We start from the raw sequence: 19,718 nt of genomic DNA on the forward strand, positions 1-19,718 counted from the left end.
TTTACAGTTCTTCACCACTAAAGAAAGCTCGATTTTTTTTCGGTTAGCTTCTTTCATTCGGAATACTTAGTATTTTCGCCGGCAGTTTGCCAAAGATTCACAGAACTCTCAGGACTTTCGACTCAGTTTGTCAGCTTGTCAGCACATTGAGAGGGGAAGCAGCAAGGCCCGAAAGGTACAATGGGAAGAAGGAGCAAAAGGGCAAGAGGGAAATCGGGGCTGGCTTTTGTTACTCATTTATTTTGATTTGTTTACTATTGCGATTTATATGTATTTCCTTTGCTTGCTGCAACAAACAAACAAACAAACAAAAAAAAAAAGAAATGTATACAAAAATAGTGCAAAAGAAAGCGCAGAGCAATAAAATTAAGCTTGGATTTATTGACCCATTTCAGTTTGACTTGCTGCCCGTTCCCAAGTTTCCCTCTTCCTCTGTTTCTTTCTTTTTATCTCTATTACCATTTAAGTATGTATGCTCTATCTCTATCTCTTGTATGTATCTATCTCTTCGTTTTCCTTTTGATACCTTAACTAAAATAGAAATGTTTTTACTAATCCCAAGCAAGTTACTCTTTTAATTACTTTTCCATCTCATGAACAAAAGCTAACTCCTTTCTATTTTTACCTTAATTTGCTTCTTTTTTTTTTTACTACAATCTATCAATTAGTCCCTAGCTAGGCATTTGTTTTCCTTAATTTCCCATTGCAAAATATTAAAATCATATATATTTTCATGTTTGAAAAACAACATTTTGTGGCAAATTTGCGGCTAAATCTGAGAGAACTGACAGCTATAAATCCATTTTGCAGTGTTGGCTTTTGTTTTTATTCAATTGTTTCAGTTACACGGACAAAATATGTATGTACTTCCGAATTGCTGTAATAAGTTTTATAGAACTACACAGTGTGCTCAATAAGAAAGCGAATGAAAGATGTGAGATACTCGATTGATTCCATGAGTTTGTCGTTTTTCGTTTCGGCACCGAACACGATTCAAGCAAATTGGAACCAAAATGCCATTCAACTGAAACTCAAATAAACGTTTAAATGCAATATTTCTTGATTAATAGCACATTTATTATCTTCGACAATTTGTAACAAATTGTGTCGAGAGAAATGCTTTAAGGTTTCATTACATTTCTATTACGTACCTATATATATACCTATACATTTTGGGCTAGTTGACTTTTAGACTTTTTATACCTTTTTTTGTCTACCTTTTGGGCCAAGTTGTTGCCACGGCAACGACAATTGCTGAGAGGAAAAGAGAATCACCTGCCATTTTATTGCCAACTTGTCAAATTTGGCGTTTATTTTTACAGCAGCTTTATTTGGCACTTTGGTGCGCTGTGAGGAGAGTGCCGTGAGTATTCCGTTACGGTTCACTATATTTTTGGCTTCTCCACTCTCAAAACAAAAGGCGTTAATTAAATATTTGCGCTCAAAGACAACTCGACAACCAATTACAACTGCACTAGCTGCACCAATAACACAAAATACAACAACAGCAACAACACTTCAACAAAAATCTCATTAAGTGGTGATAGAAAAAAGAGAGCAAAGCAAAGAAAGCAAATTGCAGGAACAGTAGGAGCGGATATCCCACTGATAAGCAGGTGAAAAACGGTATTAGGTGAAAGCAAAAAGTTCTAGATGCCAAGTTGCGTTTCATATTTAAGTAACTCAGTAATAGAAACAATGAACTCATTAGATTTGGATGCTAAGATCTGGTAAATAATTAATTTTTCCTATGAAACGTTAGGGTAAATAGGGTAAATATATATTTGGCTATAAGAAGAAGAAGGATGGTCTACAATACTGATAAATATGAGTCGCACCTTATTTAGGTTGATGCTGCTGTTTACTATTGCTGTTGATGTTGTAGTTGTTGTAATTTGTCGCTATTTTGCATAGAAAACTAAGTTACACAAATGCGATTAGCACATTGTCGAAATGTTCGAAAAAGGATTTTCGACAATTGAAATTCAAGTGGCTGGCTGCAATTAATTAATTTCATTGTATCTTTGCCCAAAAATTTGTTATTCCTCTTCTTCGAACCAAAGGAAAGAGAAGCAGCAAGTGGGATAAGGTAGAGAAAAGGATTCTTCAGTTTGGGTTTAAGTTTATTCTTAACACTTCGCTTATCGCTGCCATTTGAGACGTTTTGTTGGCATGGGGATAGGAGAGATGCGAGGGAGGTGTAAGATGTGTTCGTTGGGTTTGATGGTTGGGGATCGGGTCAAAGTGCACTGCTCAAATCTCTACTTTGATGACACTCATTAACATAAAACGCAAAAACGCAAAAAGGTGGCCGCCACCAACTCTCTGCCACCGACCCACTGTGACTCTGACTCTGTCGCTGCCTCATGCCATAAAAACCCACAGCTCACTTTTCACACTCATTAAAATGGACGACAAACAACGAGGATGATGAGGATGATAAGAGCCCAGCATTTCAAGGACATTCTCCACACTCACTCTTGTGTGTGTGTGAGAGAGAGAAAGAGACAAAGACAGTAGTAGATAAAGATGGAAAGAGGGGGCGAGAGAGAGAGAGAGAGATAGCATGTCATCAAATTGTGCTGTGACGTCAGCGAACCCTTTTTCCACATTTAAATGTAATCTATTATCTTAATTCCAACACAAATTGTTTGGCGGCTGCCTAAATAAATGCCAAGGACTTGTGCTGCCTCCGCCGACAATTCAAATACCCGGCCAAGATACGACAAGGGGGCCTGCCTTTCCTCCCGGGCAGAGTTGCTGAAAAGCAAAGCTTATCGGCCGCAACGTAAATCACCCAATTTACCATAAATAAAGATACGTACATATTGTCAGCGCGCTAAGATGGCGTAGGGCCCACAAATAGGCACGGACGAAGAGACGAAGACAGACAGAAGGGCGTTCAGGCGGTTGGACAGACAGACAGTCTAAATGGAGTTTGGGGAGGAAAGCCGCAGCCAAAAACCAAAACAAAACACCTTATCGCCACCGAGCACATCTTTAAGTGGCTGTCAACGTGGCCATGCTGGCCATGCTCAGTCTCGGTCTTAGTCTTCGTCGTGGGCTCAGACTGGTACTCAGGCACAGCCGTTTTTGTGTGGTAGCACCCGAGTAGTAGGTGTAGGGGAGTTTTTGCCAACGTAACTACTGCTTACTTGGTTCGTTGGTGGCCGCACATAAATCTGCATGCATGAATTGCAGTGCTGCCCAAACAACTGGCACTATAAATAGCCAAAATGGATAGATAAGCCAATGACTGCTAATTCAATGAATAGAAAGAAATGGACTCAGATCGCTGATAAGACCGACGACTGACAAAAAAATACCCAAAATCCCTTCGACACTGCTCCTAGACATCAAGAGCTGAATACGTTCTTTAATTAAATCTTTGTTGACTTGAAAAGCATTTTGCACCATTTTTAACAAATCAGAGAATCTAAGAATATAGAGAAGAGAATTCGAAATAATATTCTAGTTTTTAGAGAATAGAACATGAAATCAAGAATGAATAACACCGACTATATACATAGAATATTGCCACAAAATGGCTAAATTCCTTTCAGCACTATCCGTGAATAGTGGCTACATCCGTCTATGGCCCCTCTTGGCTTTGGAGGTCCGACATCGCGCTTAAAGCTGAAATAAGGTAGGAGTCAGGCGGGTCGAAAAGGCAGAGAAGCAATATGGAGTAGGGTGAAGCAACTTTGCTGTCTTAGATTTATTTTACAAAAGCAACATTTTGCTAGTGTCGACACCCAAGCAACTTGGCAACTGACATTTTTTATTCTTTTTTGCAGAGACAAGGACCACCAACACAGAGACATCGGCAACAACACTAGCACCATCAACGGCAGCAGCAGCAGCGGCAGCAGCAGCACCAACAACAAATCGCGATTATGATGATGATGACGAGCGCAACGACAAGGATGAGACCAAGAAGAGCAACAGCAGCAGCAGCAGCAGCAGCAGCAACAACAACTACAGGAACATCAAGGAGAAACCGAAGCAAAAGGAGGAGAAAGAAAAGGAAAAGGAGAAGGAGAGAGAAAGAAAGGAGGACGGTAATGCCAGGCCGCGGGCAAACCAAAAGCGAGCACAACAAACGACACAATCACAATCGCGAAATCCCATCAGACGGGCGCATAGCGAACGGCATTTGTCCAACTCGAAGACAGCAGCAACAGCAACAGCAACAGCAACATCCACATCGCAGCATCATTCTAGCCACCAGGCCAACAGTAACAGCCACAGCAACAACAACACTCGGAACAATGGCCCACCGAATGTCATTTTAAATTTTAAGGACACGATGGCATTGCGCATAAAAAGCAACCGCAACGACTCGAGAGATTTATTTCAAAGGCGACCCACAGAACCGCCACCGCCGCCGCCTACGACAACGACAATGACAACGACAACGGTAAAGACTTCAGCAGCAGCAGCAGCAGAAACTCGTCAACAGCATCCTAGGACTGTGGTCCGAGTGGCTCCCTTTAACAAAAATCAGCAAAATGGTGAAGTGCATCGCTTAAAAATCTCACACAGCGAGGAGGAGGAATCGGTAGTGTTACGTCATAAGGCCGCTACTAGCAACAACAACAACAACAACAACAGCAATAACAGCAGCAACAACATCGCCTCAAGGCCTCTTGACGAGGAAGACAAGAAGACATCGATTTTAATTAATGGCGATGATTGCTATTCCACAATGAATCTAAGCGCTGATGCTGCTCAACCTCTCTACCAATCCTCAGTTGTGGTCAATAGCCACTCTACGGCAATCGGAGGGTCCGTGTGCATCAATGTTAGTTCTCTCGCCAAGCAGGAGGAGCAATTGAATCAGTTAAATATGCTTAATAGCCAGCAAATGGCCGCCATCGCCGTTATACCCATTAAATCCTCCGAAGTCAATCTACAGCGATCCGTTTCTTGTATATCCTCGACATCGAGCAGTTCTACATCATCCAGTTGCAGCTCCAGTGGGCGCGGTCGCACTCTTATACGGTTTGACTATGACAAGGAGCAGAAGAAGTCTCTTGGCAAGGGAATGCCGGTAGTGGGGGCAGCTTTTAGCTCAACGGCAATTAATATGGCGCCAGCAATTAGCTCTACACCACCAACTCCACCACCTCCCCCACTGTCACCGCCCCTTACTTCGCCGGCGTCTTCTTCAGCGGCACAACCATCACCATCACCATCACCGTCAACATCATCCTCTCTGTTGGTGCCACATGAAACGGAACTCTTGAAAATACTACGTAATCCCGTGGAAGCCGTCAAACGCAACCTTGTCCCCCACGTCTGTGGTCTGAATGAAGTAAAGAAGCCAAAGGACACATTGAATCGTAGTTTCATGTCCAAATTGTTGGAGGATCCCATAATGGGACAGGTGGCCGATGGTTTGGACCAGGACACAGTCGCCGAACTTATCGAGAACTCCTTGCAAAGGCTCCAGCAAAGTCGCCGGGCCATCGATATGAGTGGAACCAAAGATCATGATGATATGAATCGTTTGATAAGCATTTCTCTAAAGCGCATACGCCAGGAGCGGCAGTCACCAACAGCTACTTTAGCAGCATCCGTAGTACCAGCAGCTACTACCAAAGAGGAGGATGACCGTCTGTCCCAGAGAGGCAGCATCAGTTCCGCCAATAGCTTCGCCTCGGCCCATAATTATGAGCTCTTCGATTTCGAGGCAAATTCGAATATTGAATCCGATTGCTATCAGAGTTGTTCCAGTGTGATTGGAGAGGAGTTGGAAGAGCGCAAGGAGCACAATGAGGTGGAGGACGTGGCCACTCGGGCCAAGTTTTATCAGCTCTTAGTAGATGCCACTCTGGCCGAGATTGAGCTATCCACCCATGCAGTTGAAGAAGCAGAACATCATTATGAGTCGATTCGGCAAAATGGTGATCCCATCTATGAAGAGATCCACGAGAAGCCACCACCCTTACCTCTTACAGCCCCGCCCCTAAATGAAGACGAACTGACGACGATGGAGAAGAAGTGCACTCGATCTATATTTGAGGGAGCCTCAAAATATGATATACTCTCTTATCTGGTAGATGCCAAGGAGCGCGGCTTGGCACGCGAGGAAAGTTTTGACTATAGCAACAATCCGAAGATTATTGAAGAGGAAGCCACTGATACACTCAGTGAGCTGGACAAGAGAGCATCGCCCTTGGAAGACGGTAGTCAGTTTAACCTGAATTCCCTCTCACCGCCTCCGCATACCTTTATATGTGGCAAATCAAATGGAGGCAGCAGCGATGTAGAGCGTCAAGATTCGGGTGTCGGTTCCGAAACGAGCAAATCGTCTCGCAGCAAATATCAGGCAACTCCCGCAGTACTCCATCTATGCGAGGACTGTGATGGCCCAGTGGAAACTCAGATGAGCGAGACCGGTGTATTGTTTGCCCCTCTCGTGTGCCGCAAATGTGGCAAAAAGCGTGTGGAGCGCAAAGAGATCATCACTGAGATCGTGGAGACCGAAGAGAAATACGGAAGGGATCTGCAAATTATTCTGGAGGAGTTCTGCCATCCCATGCTTGTCGCCGGCCTTTTAAATCAAGAGCAACTCTCCGCAATCTTCCTTAATACGGAAGACCTGCTTGAGAACAATCATTTGCTGGCCGACAGAATGAGGGATGCTTTGGACATTGCCTTGGAGCAGGGCGACGATGACCTTCTCACTGTCAACATTGGACGCATTTTCCTCGACTTCACCCAGATGTTGCATGCCTTTGAGAGTTACTGCGTACGACAGGCGGGTGCCAGCCTTTTGCTGGCCAACTTGGAAAAGGAAAAGGAACTATTACGCATATTTTTAAAGGTGTCTCAGATGGAGAATGCTGTCCTACGTCGCATGAATCTCAACTCCTTTTTGATGGTAAGCTTTGTATTCACTTATAACTTTACTCGCTCTTAATATTTTGCATTTCATTTCATCTTCATCTTCATCGCAGGTGCCCGTTCAGCGTGTCACCAAATATCCTTTACTGTTGGCTCGACTCTTTAAGGTCACACCATCGCATCTGGATGGACGTGAGCTGCTCAAACAGGCACAGGAGAAAATTGAATTGCATTTGAATCACATCAATCAGGAGGCCAAGGATGTACCCACGAAGCTTTGGCGCCGCATCAGCTCCTCCAGCCCCAACCGACGGGCCTCATGCGAAATTGATATGATAAACATCAAGCTGCGTAAAATGGCCATCGACATACTCGAATGGAATCACGATGAGGTCCGCTTTGCCATGGAGGGCAAACTTCTATACACCCAGCCCACCGACAGCAATTGGAAGAAGGCGCGCACCATCAAACTTACGCCCGTCAATGCCCTCCTAGTGACCAATGGCAAGGTACGAATATATCAAACTAAAGATGGCCAACATTGGCTACAGAGTACATAACACGAAAGAAAGGCACAAATGTATATTAAAGGCTTAATACGCCCAAATAAGTAGGCAATTGTTTTTTCTTTTTTTTTAAATTAGATCAATGAACCCAGCAGAAATCGGGAATCAAGTTAAAATTCATATACATACTTTCAATTGCAACAGAATCGTGTCACGTTGCCATCGCAGCATCATCAATTTCTTCTTATTCATCTCCCGCCGTTTGGTCACGTTTGACAAGCTACAAGCGACAAGCGAGACGTTTTGGCGTTTGACATGAGGCAAAAAGAAACCAAGTCCAGACCAGGCCCGAACAGAAGAGAACAAGCCAGCCTTGGCCAGTACTATGACCGACCAAGGCAGGGAACGGGAACGGGAATGAGAACGAGCCAGCCAGCCAAGGCAATTAGCGAACGGCGCTGGCACCTAATAGCCTTAGTGGTGAAAGGAGGTTCGATTGAGGCTGGCATTTGAGCTGCCATGGCAACACTTGACCGACCGGCCAACCGGCCAACCGACCAACAGACTAACAGACCGACCGAACGATAAGAGATTTCAACAAATCAGTGGGAAAATGGGAAAAAGTGCTTAGACAAGCAAATATATGTATGCACGTATGTATGTATGTCATTCCTAGTCATGTTGGAACTCTGTAAAAACGAATTTTACACTTGGAAATGGACATATGGGCAACTAGGATTGAGGGCAACGCAGTGCGTATGTCACTTGTTTGGTTTTGTTCACGTGTTCCTTTTTTTTCTGTTTGGGACAATTGCTCAATTCATGAAAAGATCTTGTTCGTTTGTGTTTTGTTTTTAGCCCATATCTGAGAGCTGTTTCCTGCAGCAGTGGCTTTCGTGACATGCTTTGTGCCTTTATCTATCTGCGTTTACACTTATTTTCTACTTGTAATTTGGTTTAGTTTCGTTTTACACAATTTTTTATTCCCATTTGCAATGTTTTCGTTTTTTTTTTTTGTTCTTTTCGCCCAACAGCCAAGTGCCAATTATAGGGCAGAGAAGGCCATGTCGGATAAGCTAAATTTCCCAAAGCACACGGGCATACGAGAGGCCTCTTTGCTAATGGTTAAGGAGAAGTGCGGACGATATACACTGATACGAGAGCCATTGTATCTGGACAGATGTGTTGTGTGCAGCGAAGCGGATTGGGATGATTATTTCGAAGTACAGGAAATTTCATCGAAGGACACATTCATATTCAAAGTGAGTAGTGTAGGCACTGAGAGAGTGAGAACGGGAACACTAACTTCTATTCCCTGTATATGTATGTATATCGTTTGTGTCCCTTTTGTTTTACACTCAAACTGATTCCCTCATCTCCTACTTCACTTCTATTTTTTCCCTGATTCCGTTTCGGTTGTGTGCTCTTGGTTCACTTGGCTTTTGAATTAGTAAGAGCAGTGGCAACGGCATTGGCGGCATTGGCAACGAGACGAGGCAACGGCAACGTTTGCCTTTTGACTGCACAATGTTTGGGCTTCGTTAGTTTTGGCCCTTCTGCCCGTTTGCTGCATGTTCCGTGTCTGCCGTTTGCCGTTTGTTGAGCAGCAGCAGCTTACGTTTTGTCTATATTTTTTGTAGCATACCTATCGGGGCACTCCCACAAAAAGGCAATGCGGTTAATAGACCAGCAACAAGACAATTAACATTCAACAAAAAAAAAAAAACTAAGAAAAAAGAATTATGTTTTCGTAAAATCAACAAATTACAAAGAATAGTTTTCTCAACACATCTTTCATCTTCATCGAAATTCTATTTTCAAAACAGACTATCGTTTAAAAATTAAAAGTCACTACTAACTAATAGTCTGTCCCGATTTACTTGCTTCACTTTGCTTTATATATATTTTAAATACTTATAAACCAGATTCAGGAATTGAGTTTTTTTCTATTCAATTTTATGGAATTTTAGTGTAAATTTTCTTTTCCTTTTATTGCTGTTTATAGCTTGCCTTTTCTTTAGGGCAAACTTTTAAATTTCCTGTGTTGGGCATCTTTGAGTTTATCCCTTGCAGCATGATTTTTAATAACAGACAAAAGCTATAGAAACATCAGCAACAGCTAAATCCGTTTCAAATCTTGTCTTTAGTCATGCAAATTTTGCTGTGTGTGTGGGTGGGTGTGTGTGTGTGTGTGTGTGTGTGTGTGTACGAGGCGAGAGACCTTTTCAAGTGCGTTCAACGGTAACGCACGTAGAGAGCGGCCCTGCCAAAATGAATGACATTTATTGAAATACACAACACACACACACACACATACACAAACACACAGACACGGAACATAAAACGAAGACGAAGCAAATACGAATACGAAAAGAAAACCAGGAAAAAATCTGCACAAAAAATGAAGAAAAAAGACAAGCTCACAGGAGCGCAACAAAATGGCTGCGTGAAAGGGCAGGCAAGCCGACAGGCAGAGGCTGGCGGCGCATAAATTGAAACGTTTAGTTACGGCCAACTGAGCACACACTCACACAAACATACACACACACACACACACACACCTCTTCTCAACTGATGGCTGTCAAAATGTTCCCCTTCCACGCCCATCTCGTGGTTCCATTCACCCACATAACCAACCGACCGCCTGAATGCCTCCTGCCGTCTGTCCCGCTGTATATACAGTCAATCAAATATGTCTAACGATTTTGCATTTTGCTTATTTATCCTTCTCACACAGGCTGAGGATGGTGTGCGAACAAAACAATGGTACACACAGCTGCAATATCATGCCCAGGGCATGGGGGCGTGGCGTAAGCGTCGAAACGCATTAGCCAACATCATGATCAATGGAATGCTGGCGCGTAGCTAAAGGATAATTGAACAGCAGAGACCAACCAGAGCAACCCGGCCAGACAAGAGCAAATTCACCAATTGCATTTCGTTCAACAAAAAAGGCAATTTAATAATTATAATTTAAGTGATATATAACCCTATACACATACACGCACAGACACAGACACAGACGCATAATGCTAGTTAGTGTTTACATATTTACCTTTATATACCTACATACATAAAATATATCTATAAAAAAAACTATAAACACAATAATAAATACAAAATACATTTAATTAAAATGACTGCAAATTGTCAATTAACTTAACTGCATCCTACCCAGAGTGAACAATTCGCGGCTAATCCAGATAACTAATGGTGAGGAAAACCCAAACTAAAAGATTAGCCATATGACTTCCTAAGTGCTCTTGAAAGTGCTGATGTGTAAAGTGGTTTGTAGAGACCTGATTTTATCCCAGATATCAATGCTTGAAAATGGTAAAGTTATAACAGTATAAAGCGCACGAACTTGTTGTGCAGTGCTTACATTTAATTTAATTTAATTACTTTTAATACTGCGTCAGCCGTTAACGCAGTAGCTAGAGGCTTGCCCGCCCACGTTACATACAGTAGAGTACCAGGCTCGATCCCCGCGGTGGTTTCATTGTGCCAATTAACTGTTTTTTCCTTCTATATATTACTTTAAGAGAATTCAAAGATCAAAGTTTCTTGAAGAAAAAAAAACTGCCAATAACTTGTTAAATAAAAGGCTTATCGGAGCGTTCTCTGTCCAGAAGGATGCTTACATCAATTGACATCATCAGATCATACAAAATCCTTCAAAGCAATGAGATAGAAAGTAGTTTACAGAGGCTGTAACTCAAGAGTCCTTTGACGAATCGGGATGACAACAAACAAACAAAAGGAACAGAAGTGAACAGAACTATCTTGTGACATTGTGAGAGTCCTGCTGGCTTCTGAGTTACTAAACATATTTGGCTTTTATTAATATCCATCTGAAAAATTTAAAAAAAAAACTGTTGCATAGCCCCTTCATTCTGAAAATGAAATTTGTATTGCATACCTGTCAATAAATATTTTGTGGCATACTTTTGGAGGCATCAAACAATTTTTAAAAGGAAACTAGATAAATGCGTTGCGCATCCGTGTAGTTCATTTCCCCTCTTTCCCACGAATTGAACCTGGAACTTTGCGCGTACTTTTCCCCCATAACGTGGGTGGGCAAGCCTCTAGCCAACTGCACACATTGAAAGTGTATTCAAATTAATTAAATTAAATGTAAGCACACAAGTTCGTGATTTGGCAAAGTAGGTGAAATAAATAAGAGATCAGGCGATGCGAATTAATGGAATTAATTAAGCATCTTAAACGAATTTTGAATTTAAAAGACTTGAGTTGTGAACTAATCTAAAAGGTTAAAATTAAAATACAAAAGAATTAAAATATCTTAGATAAAGATCGATAGAGTTGCACCTGGTGAGTGAACACAACGGATAATCGCATAGTCATCTACAAATCCAGGACTACTGTAAATCTATGGAATCAGCAATGAAAAATAGGAGGTAAATTTTAATATAAATGATAAATTAGATAGGGTATACAAGCTTGCCTTAAAGCTAGCAATCGAGGATCTTAGTTGTAAATTTATTTGGCCAAGATTTATGGGTTTCAGCCAAGGACTAGAGAAAAACAAAATGGCTAAGCACGCACGAATATCGACCCACCAAGTGGCAGCAGCAGCAGCAGCAACAACAATTGACTGAAACTTTTCATTTAGACCATAAAAACACTTTGGACTTTGTAAATATTTGCAGAACATACTAATATAGAAGTAAAGAGGAGGTGGAATCAAGGATGGCAGGAGAGTATTCGTCCATTTATAGCTAGTCAGTTAATTAAACCATTTGAAATACATATAGTAATAACAGCACTTGAAAACCAGTGTGCCGGCAGTATGAGGGCTTAGTGTTGGGTGGGTACTTGGTGTTTGAGGTTTCCAGAGGTTTATTGTTTGTTTAATTACACAAAAACAGTGCCAGATTATTATGGTTAAACACGGAACGGTAATTGTTATTATGACCACCAACAGAAATTGCTCTGACAATTGTTCACCGAATACGGATATGGAATTCCAGGACAAGAGAACACACACACACACACACACACAACCGACCAACGAGCGAGCATTAAAGGTAGTTTTCGTAAAAAGTCTTTACGCAAAATAACAAATTATTTAATTGGCATTCGGGTAATCAACTTCATGGGTCTTAAATGCCACACTCTACTCTCTCGCACAATTCGCATTGTATTCGAAACGATCAGGTGCTATTCATACATAAATGGCTGGTGAAATTCGATAAATAGCAAAGAGTAATCACCACTCATCTCACTCACAACATCACCGTTAGGAGAGGGCATTAGTTAGTCATTTATGTGTGAGTTGTCAACCGATTTTTGGATAAGATTTCAATTAGCTGTGAGGAAATTGCCATTTCAATTTTAAATGCCACACAAAGCAAATTTCAATAGAAACGAATGACATTTGTTTGGGTTTCTTGCGGTCAATTCCCTTTCTCTTGGAACCCTCTTCAATCTGATGCAATGGCAGGGCAAAAGCAACAAAATTTTGTTGTCGGAAAAATTGGTTTGGGCCAAGTCCGAAAAAAACGAAAGAAACCTGAAGCAAAGTGAGGCGAAGGAGGACTTTGGGGAGTGAGACGATGACGATAAAGATGAAAATAATTTTGCTTACCGCCTGCGGCGCATCAAAAAGCCCTTTGATGGCTTCCGTTGTAAATTATACTAATACGCCACGTAAACAAGTTCCAAATCCTTTTAAAGCAGAGGCGGCAACAACAACAACAACAGCAACAAGAACTAGAAGGAAAAGGAGAAGTAAAAGAAGCAGCAGCAGCACAGGAAGAAGATGGCAAACTATGAGAGTGAAATTGAAAAACGAAAGGCGAACTAAAGAGACACATACAGAGCACGAAAGAGCGCGAGAAAGAAAGTGAGAGAAGGAAGGCAAAAGGAAAACTGCATGCTGAGCGCAATTATGCTGGACAAACATTTACCATAGAGGGAAATGGTGATGGGAACGGAGACGAGGACGAAGAGGGAACAGCAGCAGTGGCTATACTTAGCATGTACCTTGCCGCACGCACACACAGAGTTGAAAGCGAATGAGAGAGGAGAAGTGGCAAGGCATCAGGTCTCGACTAGTATATACTGGCAGTAGTTTTCTTTTTAGTAAACTTCCGAGCCCTTCGCTTACCAAACACATCGAGCACACACAGCCAGGAGCTAGCAGCAGAACCAAGCAGCAGTCACCGGCAAGTCAAAGTTATGTTGGTCGCTTGACTGGGTCGTGAACGTGTTATAACAATAGGGTGTCACGGGTTCAGCCTAGACTAGGCTAGGTAGCGCCAACTCCTAACACTAACGAGCAGTAAAACAAGTTTAAGATTTGCCGACGCAAATAAAAACAACAGGCAAAAAGCAGCTAAAAGTGCTGCTGCCTCCCCCACCCATGGGGGTAGTCATCTGTCTCAAAGGGGGGACAAACTATGGATGGAAATCTATGCCATCTTCGCCTCCAACGACTCATTCGTATATTTTCTACGGCTATGACTTCTGCACCCTTCTTTGTGTTCCTTCTGTCTCTGTTTGGAACTGTGGCGGAAGCCAAACGGAAGCTACGGATCAGCGTGCAATAACATAACCAAGGCACGTAGCACAAACACCGAACATTATATTGTATAAGCAGACTTCATTACGGTATTTAAACAGAATATCCACAAAAAAAAAAAATGAAACCGAAAAGGAGCAGCTGAAGAAAAACAACAAATTTCTGACATGTTGAAACGCGACTTAAACGTATGACACCTTTCCCCCGCCCATCTACAACCTCTCGACCAGTATCGAGAAGCCAGAACTATTATAAAAAAGGGTAGCACAAGAAAGGAGGGGACAAATAAATCTTCGATGGCAAAACCCATTGTTCCGATTTTTCTCCTTTATTTTTTTGGAAGGCGTGCCAAAATCCACACAAAGAGAGAGATAGAGAGTTACCCACATCAGAAGTCATCGTGAGTCAGTCGAGCAGCAAGTTCAGAAACTTTATACATATGTATATATAATAGATATATATGTATATATCCGTATACTTATATGAAGAGATACATATCTGTGTATATATGCCAACCGCATGTCTTGTAAAAATGCATCACGTAGTCTGGCAATGTGATTAGACCCCTGACGCCTCAAACACGACGACAAAAAGATAGGGAGAGAGAGGGGCGAGAGAGTGGGGGAGAAACTAGGAAATCCACAGGCAACTTGAGAGGTGACAAGAAAATCGCGCCATATGCCCAAAAATAACCAAAAACTGAGCAATAAAAATTTGTCGCCAAAGCCAATAAATGTGGGCAAGCAAAAAAAGGTCCAAAGTGTTGGGTTAACTTTAACTGTGCAGTATAGTTTCAATACCCTTTGCTCCCAGCTCTCTAATTGATCCAACAAATTGCGGATCCCCCCGTCAATGGATCCACCCACACCCTGTTAGATCGGGAAAAAGCCCTACTTAGTCTAGAAGTGAACGGACTCTGAGTAGGCAATAAGACTGAATCCTGAAAAGACACACCATAGGCCACCTTAATTGGGGCTATGTTCGAGCCAATATACCCTTGAATTTGTGGCAAGGGTATCGAACAGAAGTAAAAAGTCGGAAATGCAGCGAAACAAGAAAGAAAGAAAGAAATACCAAAGAAACTTACTCCGGATATGACCAAATTTATATACCCTTGCAGCTTTTACGGCCTAAGCGTAGCTTCAATTAATCGAACGGACTCGTCTCATGATCGGATATGCTTCCTTCTATGCTTTGCACATTTCTAGCCAAAATTAATATATTCTTTTTGGCAGGGTATACACACAGAAAAAAAAAAGAAGAACAAAACTAAACCGAAAAACATTTTCATTGCGCCCGCAAAACTTGCTGCTAGGTGGCAGGCAACCCAACCAGGCCAGAACAGGTGGGTTGCCTGCTCCACGGTCTCCGTGTTCGTCTCCATTCGTAGCTGCTACTGCTGGTCCGGTCCTCTGGTTAGGCAAACAGATTTGAAGTAATAAAAAATTGAAATTAAAAGTTCCACTTCAGTTGGCCACTTGGCTGGGGCTGTTTGGTCATGGCCATGGGGCGAGACACAGTTTTCACACTAAAATAGGTCGTAAAAATTATGAGCGGGCAGCCTCAAAAAAATTCAAAAGACGACAAAATAAAAAGGAGAATCAGTGGCTTATGATTATGACAATGGCCGTTGGTGGGGTGGGGGCTCATGGTTGAGGTAAATCCATTTTGCTCTCATCTTTTTGGTCTTTTGTTTAAGTGGAGCAAATTTTTGGTATTTGGAAATAACTGGAGAAATTCTTTATGATTTTTCAACTAATTTCGCAGTTTAGCGACAAAGCGACATACATATAAATTAATCTGTTTCTAATGCTTTTACATAAGCTATTAATCTGGAATCTTAACTATTGCATTTTAAAATCCATTTCGTTATAGTTAGGAATCGTCTAAGTAAAAATTTCTATTTAGCAAATTTGATTTTTTTAGGGAAACGTCATTTTCTTGATTTCTTCTCTCTCCCTCAATGTCCTTTTGTTTAGGTCTGGCTGGCTGACTGCTCAATGAGGTCAATGGGCAAGGCAGTTCACATTTTCTTTTACTTTTCCACTTTTTATTTTCATTTGTTTTTTCCATTTCATTTCCATAATTTTCATTATATCGCGTGTAGAGCAAATCAAACAAGACAAAACCAAAGAGAACGAGCGAAAAAGCCAATTTTAATTGTTTTGCGGCCTTGAGTTGGGTCGGTCGGTAGGTCGGCGGGTCGGTGGGTCGGTTGGTTGTCGCTTGTCAACTGTCTTCTAATCAAAATTGCTAAGCACACACATTGAGCATATTTCACACATCGTCGAGAGGATAGAGAGGGTATGGGGTGATGGGGGGGATTAGGTGAAGGAACAGTATGGGGGACGGTGAAAAACGAGAATAATGTGCGACACGTTCGAGCATAAACCGAATTAAGTATACGCCGCGTTCGCCCAACCACCAGCACCAGAGTCCGCAAAAACCAAACTCATACACACTCGCACACAGCCCCACACAAACACACACACACACACACACACACACACTGAGTCGCATCTTTATGCGTTCAGAAGTAGCTGCCGCTTGTCTGCAACACCAACACCAACTCTCTTACTCCCCCCCACTCACGGCCTGTAAAAAGAAAAGTTTCTACTTAAACCGTCTAAGTGAATTTGCCATAGTCAAATTTCAGGCTATGGCTCTAAGCGTTGCCTTAGGTCAGGGTCCCAACCAGCACAACAATATCGAGTGCTTTGGGTTTAGTCAGTATGGGAATTGTCAAAAAAAAAAAAATGAACTAAACAAATTTTTTGATCACTTAATAAAAGATCAACTTTCTCCATTTTTTATTTCTCATGTTTTTTTCAATTATTGAAACATTTTCAAAAATATTTTTGAAACTAATTGACGAGACTTTCGTTGATCGGATGCCGGTGGCTTGGAGGAACACGAGTTCAGTGTGTCACATTTGGCTCGTGTCGCGGGTGACAAGCCGAAAGGCTCTTCGTTCCTCGGCAAGGAAAGCGCGCTGAGTAAAGAGCGCGCTTGAGCAGACAATTAAGGGCTCAAGAGCGAATTGAGTGCTGGCCATAGCATATCCTGCTGACTAAAGAGTATTTGAGTAAGGATGGCTTAGTTATGTCCAAACGCACCGACTTCCCTATACCCTTCAACGGCTTCAGGATAACATTTTTCGAGAATCGGAAATGAAAATGTTATCTTCTATCTATTACAAACATTTTGTATCCTTTCAATATACACATCCATTTTGAAGGGTATAGTAACTTAAGCTCAGTCTACTTCGCAGGCGTTAGGGGAATCAATTTCTTTTGCACTTTCCACTCAAAGGACGCCATTTATCCATGCGACGGCCATTGCATCCACCACTATTTGGTGGTTGAAAAACAGGATAGCTTTAAAACTTGGAAATGGAATTGCAACTTGGGTAAGGAAAAAACTTTTCACCTCACTTTGCCACAAAATTGAAAATGCACATGATAGTGACATTTTGAGTATAGAAGAGATTTATGGTTTCGGTTCGAGCCAGAATATCTACAACTTCCATAGAAGAAATTTGCTGTTTTTTTAGCTTCAATAAAATTTCTTTAAAAATTGTGTCTTGATAAAACCAAACTATTTTTACGTTAATTCCGATCGCACTCACAATCAGATGACTATATAATATACTCCCGCTTAATAAACGACTTTTCCCCTGAGAAAAGCGTGGCGCTTTGGTTATTTATAAAAAGGAGTTTAAAAGAATTCGTTGCTTAACTTTAGGCCTAAAGATTTGCTAAAACTTGGGGGAATTTACATACATTAAGGGGGTTGGTTGTTGGTTGTTGCTTGTGGATAAAGGCTCTGATGTGGGGTGATTGCGGATGCTTTGTTAAGGCAAAAGACCATTCAAATCCTTTTACTTCCGCTTTAGTCAGGCAGATGCCGCTGATAGCAAAGATTCCCATTCATTCCACCAACCATAAGGCAACCAACCGGGCCCTCTCCCTACATCTCCAGCAACCCGTTCAACGCTTTTCTTAAAGAAGCGTGAAAAAAAAGGAAGAAAATATGATTACATATTGTATTCTCTGCTGGGAAAAGGGTTGACATTTTGTTTTTTCCTGCTTTCCAGCGTCTTGTGTGTATGTGTGTGTGTTTGCCTCATCATACAAAAGCCGAGCCACTTCTAAGGCAATCACCGATGCCGCCCTTCCCCAGTCTCCCAGGCCAGACACACCCAACACCCAACAACAATAACAACAACAATGGTGGCATTCAATTTTTTAATATTTGCCTTGCAAATTTTCTATAAAAATGCATTTGTTGTCTACGCGTTGACAGGATGAGGCGGCGGCGGCGCCGTCAACGCCGACAACGACGACGACGACCACGGTGTCGCTTCACTATCGCCCACAAAACTGCCAACTGGCAACAGGAAACAGAAAGCAGCGCCCAAAAACAGTTCTAACAGACAACCAAACCAAAGGAGGAAAAGTGAATGTAGCTTGGCAATGTCAACACATGGAAATTGCAAGGACAACGCCAACAGCAACAACACCAACAATTTAGTATGAAGAATGAACAGGGAATCAACTTTTAAATACCCTCGAACAGGGAATAGAAACACCAGCAAAGAGGCTTTACATATAGAACTAAGAGAGATAATTACTAATCACTGGACCATGTCGCGTCTGTTGATGTCTACTACCAAGTATTTTTTGGGTAGGATTGATACTCCTCGTTGAACTTATGGTCTAGGGGGTATGAAAAGAATGATATGGCCAACGAAAAAACTACAACTCAGGCAAGCAGTCAGGACACAGCAGGCGGCCCAGGACAGGCGCAGGCCCAGGATAGAGCAGGGCGGAAGCAATAAATTGGTTAGGTAAAAAGCTTGTCGCAAACTCGCATAGATAGACGACGACGACGACGACGACAACAGTGGCACAGGTGAATTGGGAGTGGGAGTAGGAAAAGGTGCGGAAAGCATCGCCTGTAATTTGTGTATGGCTAGGGACAACTAAAAGGACAGACCAACTAAACGAGAGACTGCGACCTAGAGAGAGAGAGAGAGAGAGAGGGAGTATGAGTAAGTGAAGTGCAATTTTTTCTAGTATACCTTTCGACTAATTTATTCCTCGTTGCGGTATGGAAATTGTAAATATTAGTGTAAACACTTAATAATTGGCCCTCTCAATTTCCTCTTTTGCCATCCCCAGCCTTGAATTTCTGCTGTTCTTGGCATTTTCTAAACAACTTTCCCCTTTCCCACTTGCAACTATGAATATGAGGCCTAGAAACTGTTTTCCAGCTTGTAAGGCGAGGTCAACACCACAATTAAAGTTCACTTACTTGTGAGTGTATATGATTATTTAAACCCGATGGATTCGAATTCAATCCGATTGCACCTTCTTGATGGCCACGCTGGTTATCTCGGCCTCTTTCAACTCCTCGTCGGTGGTGGCATTGTAGATATGCTTCAGATACAAATTGAAATAGTCGGTGTAGTTCATGGGCGTGGATATGCGATGTTTGCGCACTGGCAGACGCGGCGACAGGGACAACATGCTGGCCCACTGCCCGTCACAGAGATCGTCGTACCGCAAGAGGCCGACCTCGTGTCCACCCAAGTCGCCAGGACCACGACACATCGGCTGTTGACCATCCCAGAGTTTTAGCACAAACTCCCGTATCCAACGAGCCAAGTAGAGGGCACGACAATCACAATGCCAGGGATTCTTGTCCAATTTAACAGCCACCAACTTGTCTAGGCCATGAAGGGCTCCATGTGGCAGAAACATCAGCTTATTCGAGTCAATACGGCTGCGGAGGAGAAGAGGAGAACAACATGG

General features: G+C 42.2%; 2 protein-coding genes across 4 annotated transcripts in view; one reads left to right on the top strand and one right to left on the bottom strand.

Moving 5' to 3' along the window:
• The window catches only part of LOC6638890, a 103,577-nt gene extending 93,119 nt beyond the window's left edge, over positions 1-10,458 (top strand). Inside the window, exons 6-9 of the mRNA XM_002062508.4 lie at positions 3,798-6,889; positions 6,966-7,361; positions 8,393-8,620; positions 10,096-10,458. Of these exons, the coding sequence (XP_002062544.3) occupies positions 3,798-6,889; positions 6,966-7,361; positions 8,393-8,620; positions 10,096-10,227 (3,848 nt within the window). The 3' untranslated portion in view covers positions 10,228-10,458. The remainder of the gene's footprint in view (positions 1-3,797; positions 6,890-6,965; positions 7,362-8,392; positions 8,621-10,095) is intronic.
• LOC6638889 (carboxypeptidase N subunit 2) overlaps positions 1-19,718 on the bottom strand; it is an 82,011-nt gene that overhangs the window by 60,561 nt on the left and 1,732 nt on the right. For 2 of the 3 annotated variants that reach the window (XR_002724273.2, XM_023178631.2), the window contains exon 6: positions 19,219-19,689. Coding sequence is in view for 2 of the 3 variants with exons in the window: in XM_023178631.2 (XP_023034399.1) it covers positions 19,260-19,689 (430 nt within the window). In the remaining variant the exon portion in view is untranslated. Of the gene's footprint in view, positions 1-11,506; positions 11,749-19,218; positions 19,690-19,718 lie in introns of those variants that run through there. The other variant, XM_002062507.4, reaches the window with a different exon arrangement.

The sequence above is a fragment of the Drosophila willistoni genome (assembly GCF_018902025.1).
Source record: "Drosophila willistoni isolate 14030-0811.24 chromosome XR unlocalized genomic scaffold, UCI_dwil_1.1 Seg144, whole genome shotgun sequence".
Taxonomy (NCBI): Eukaryota; Metazoa; Arthropoda; class Insecta; order Diptera; family Drosophilidae; genus Drosophila; species Drosophila willistoni.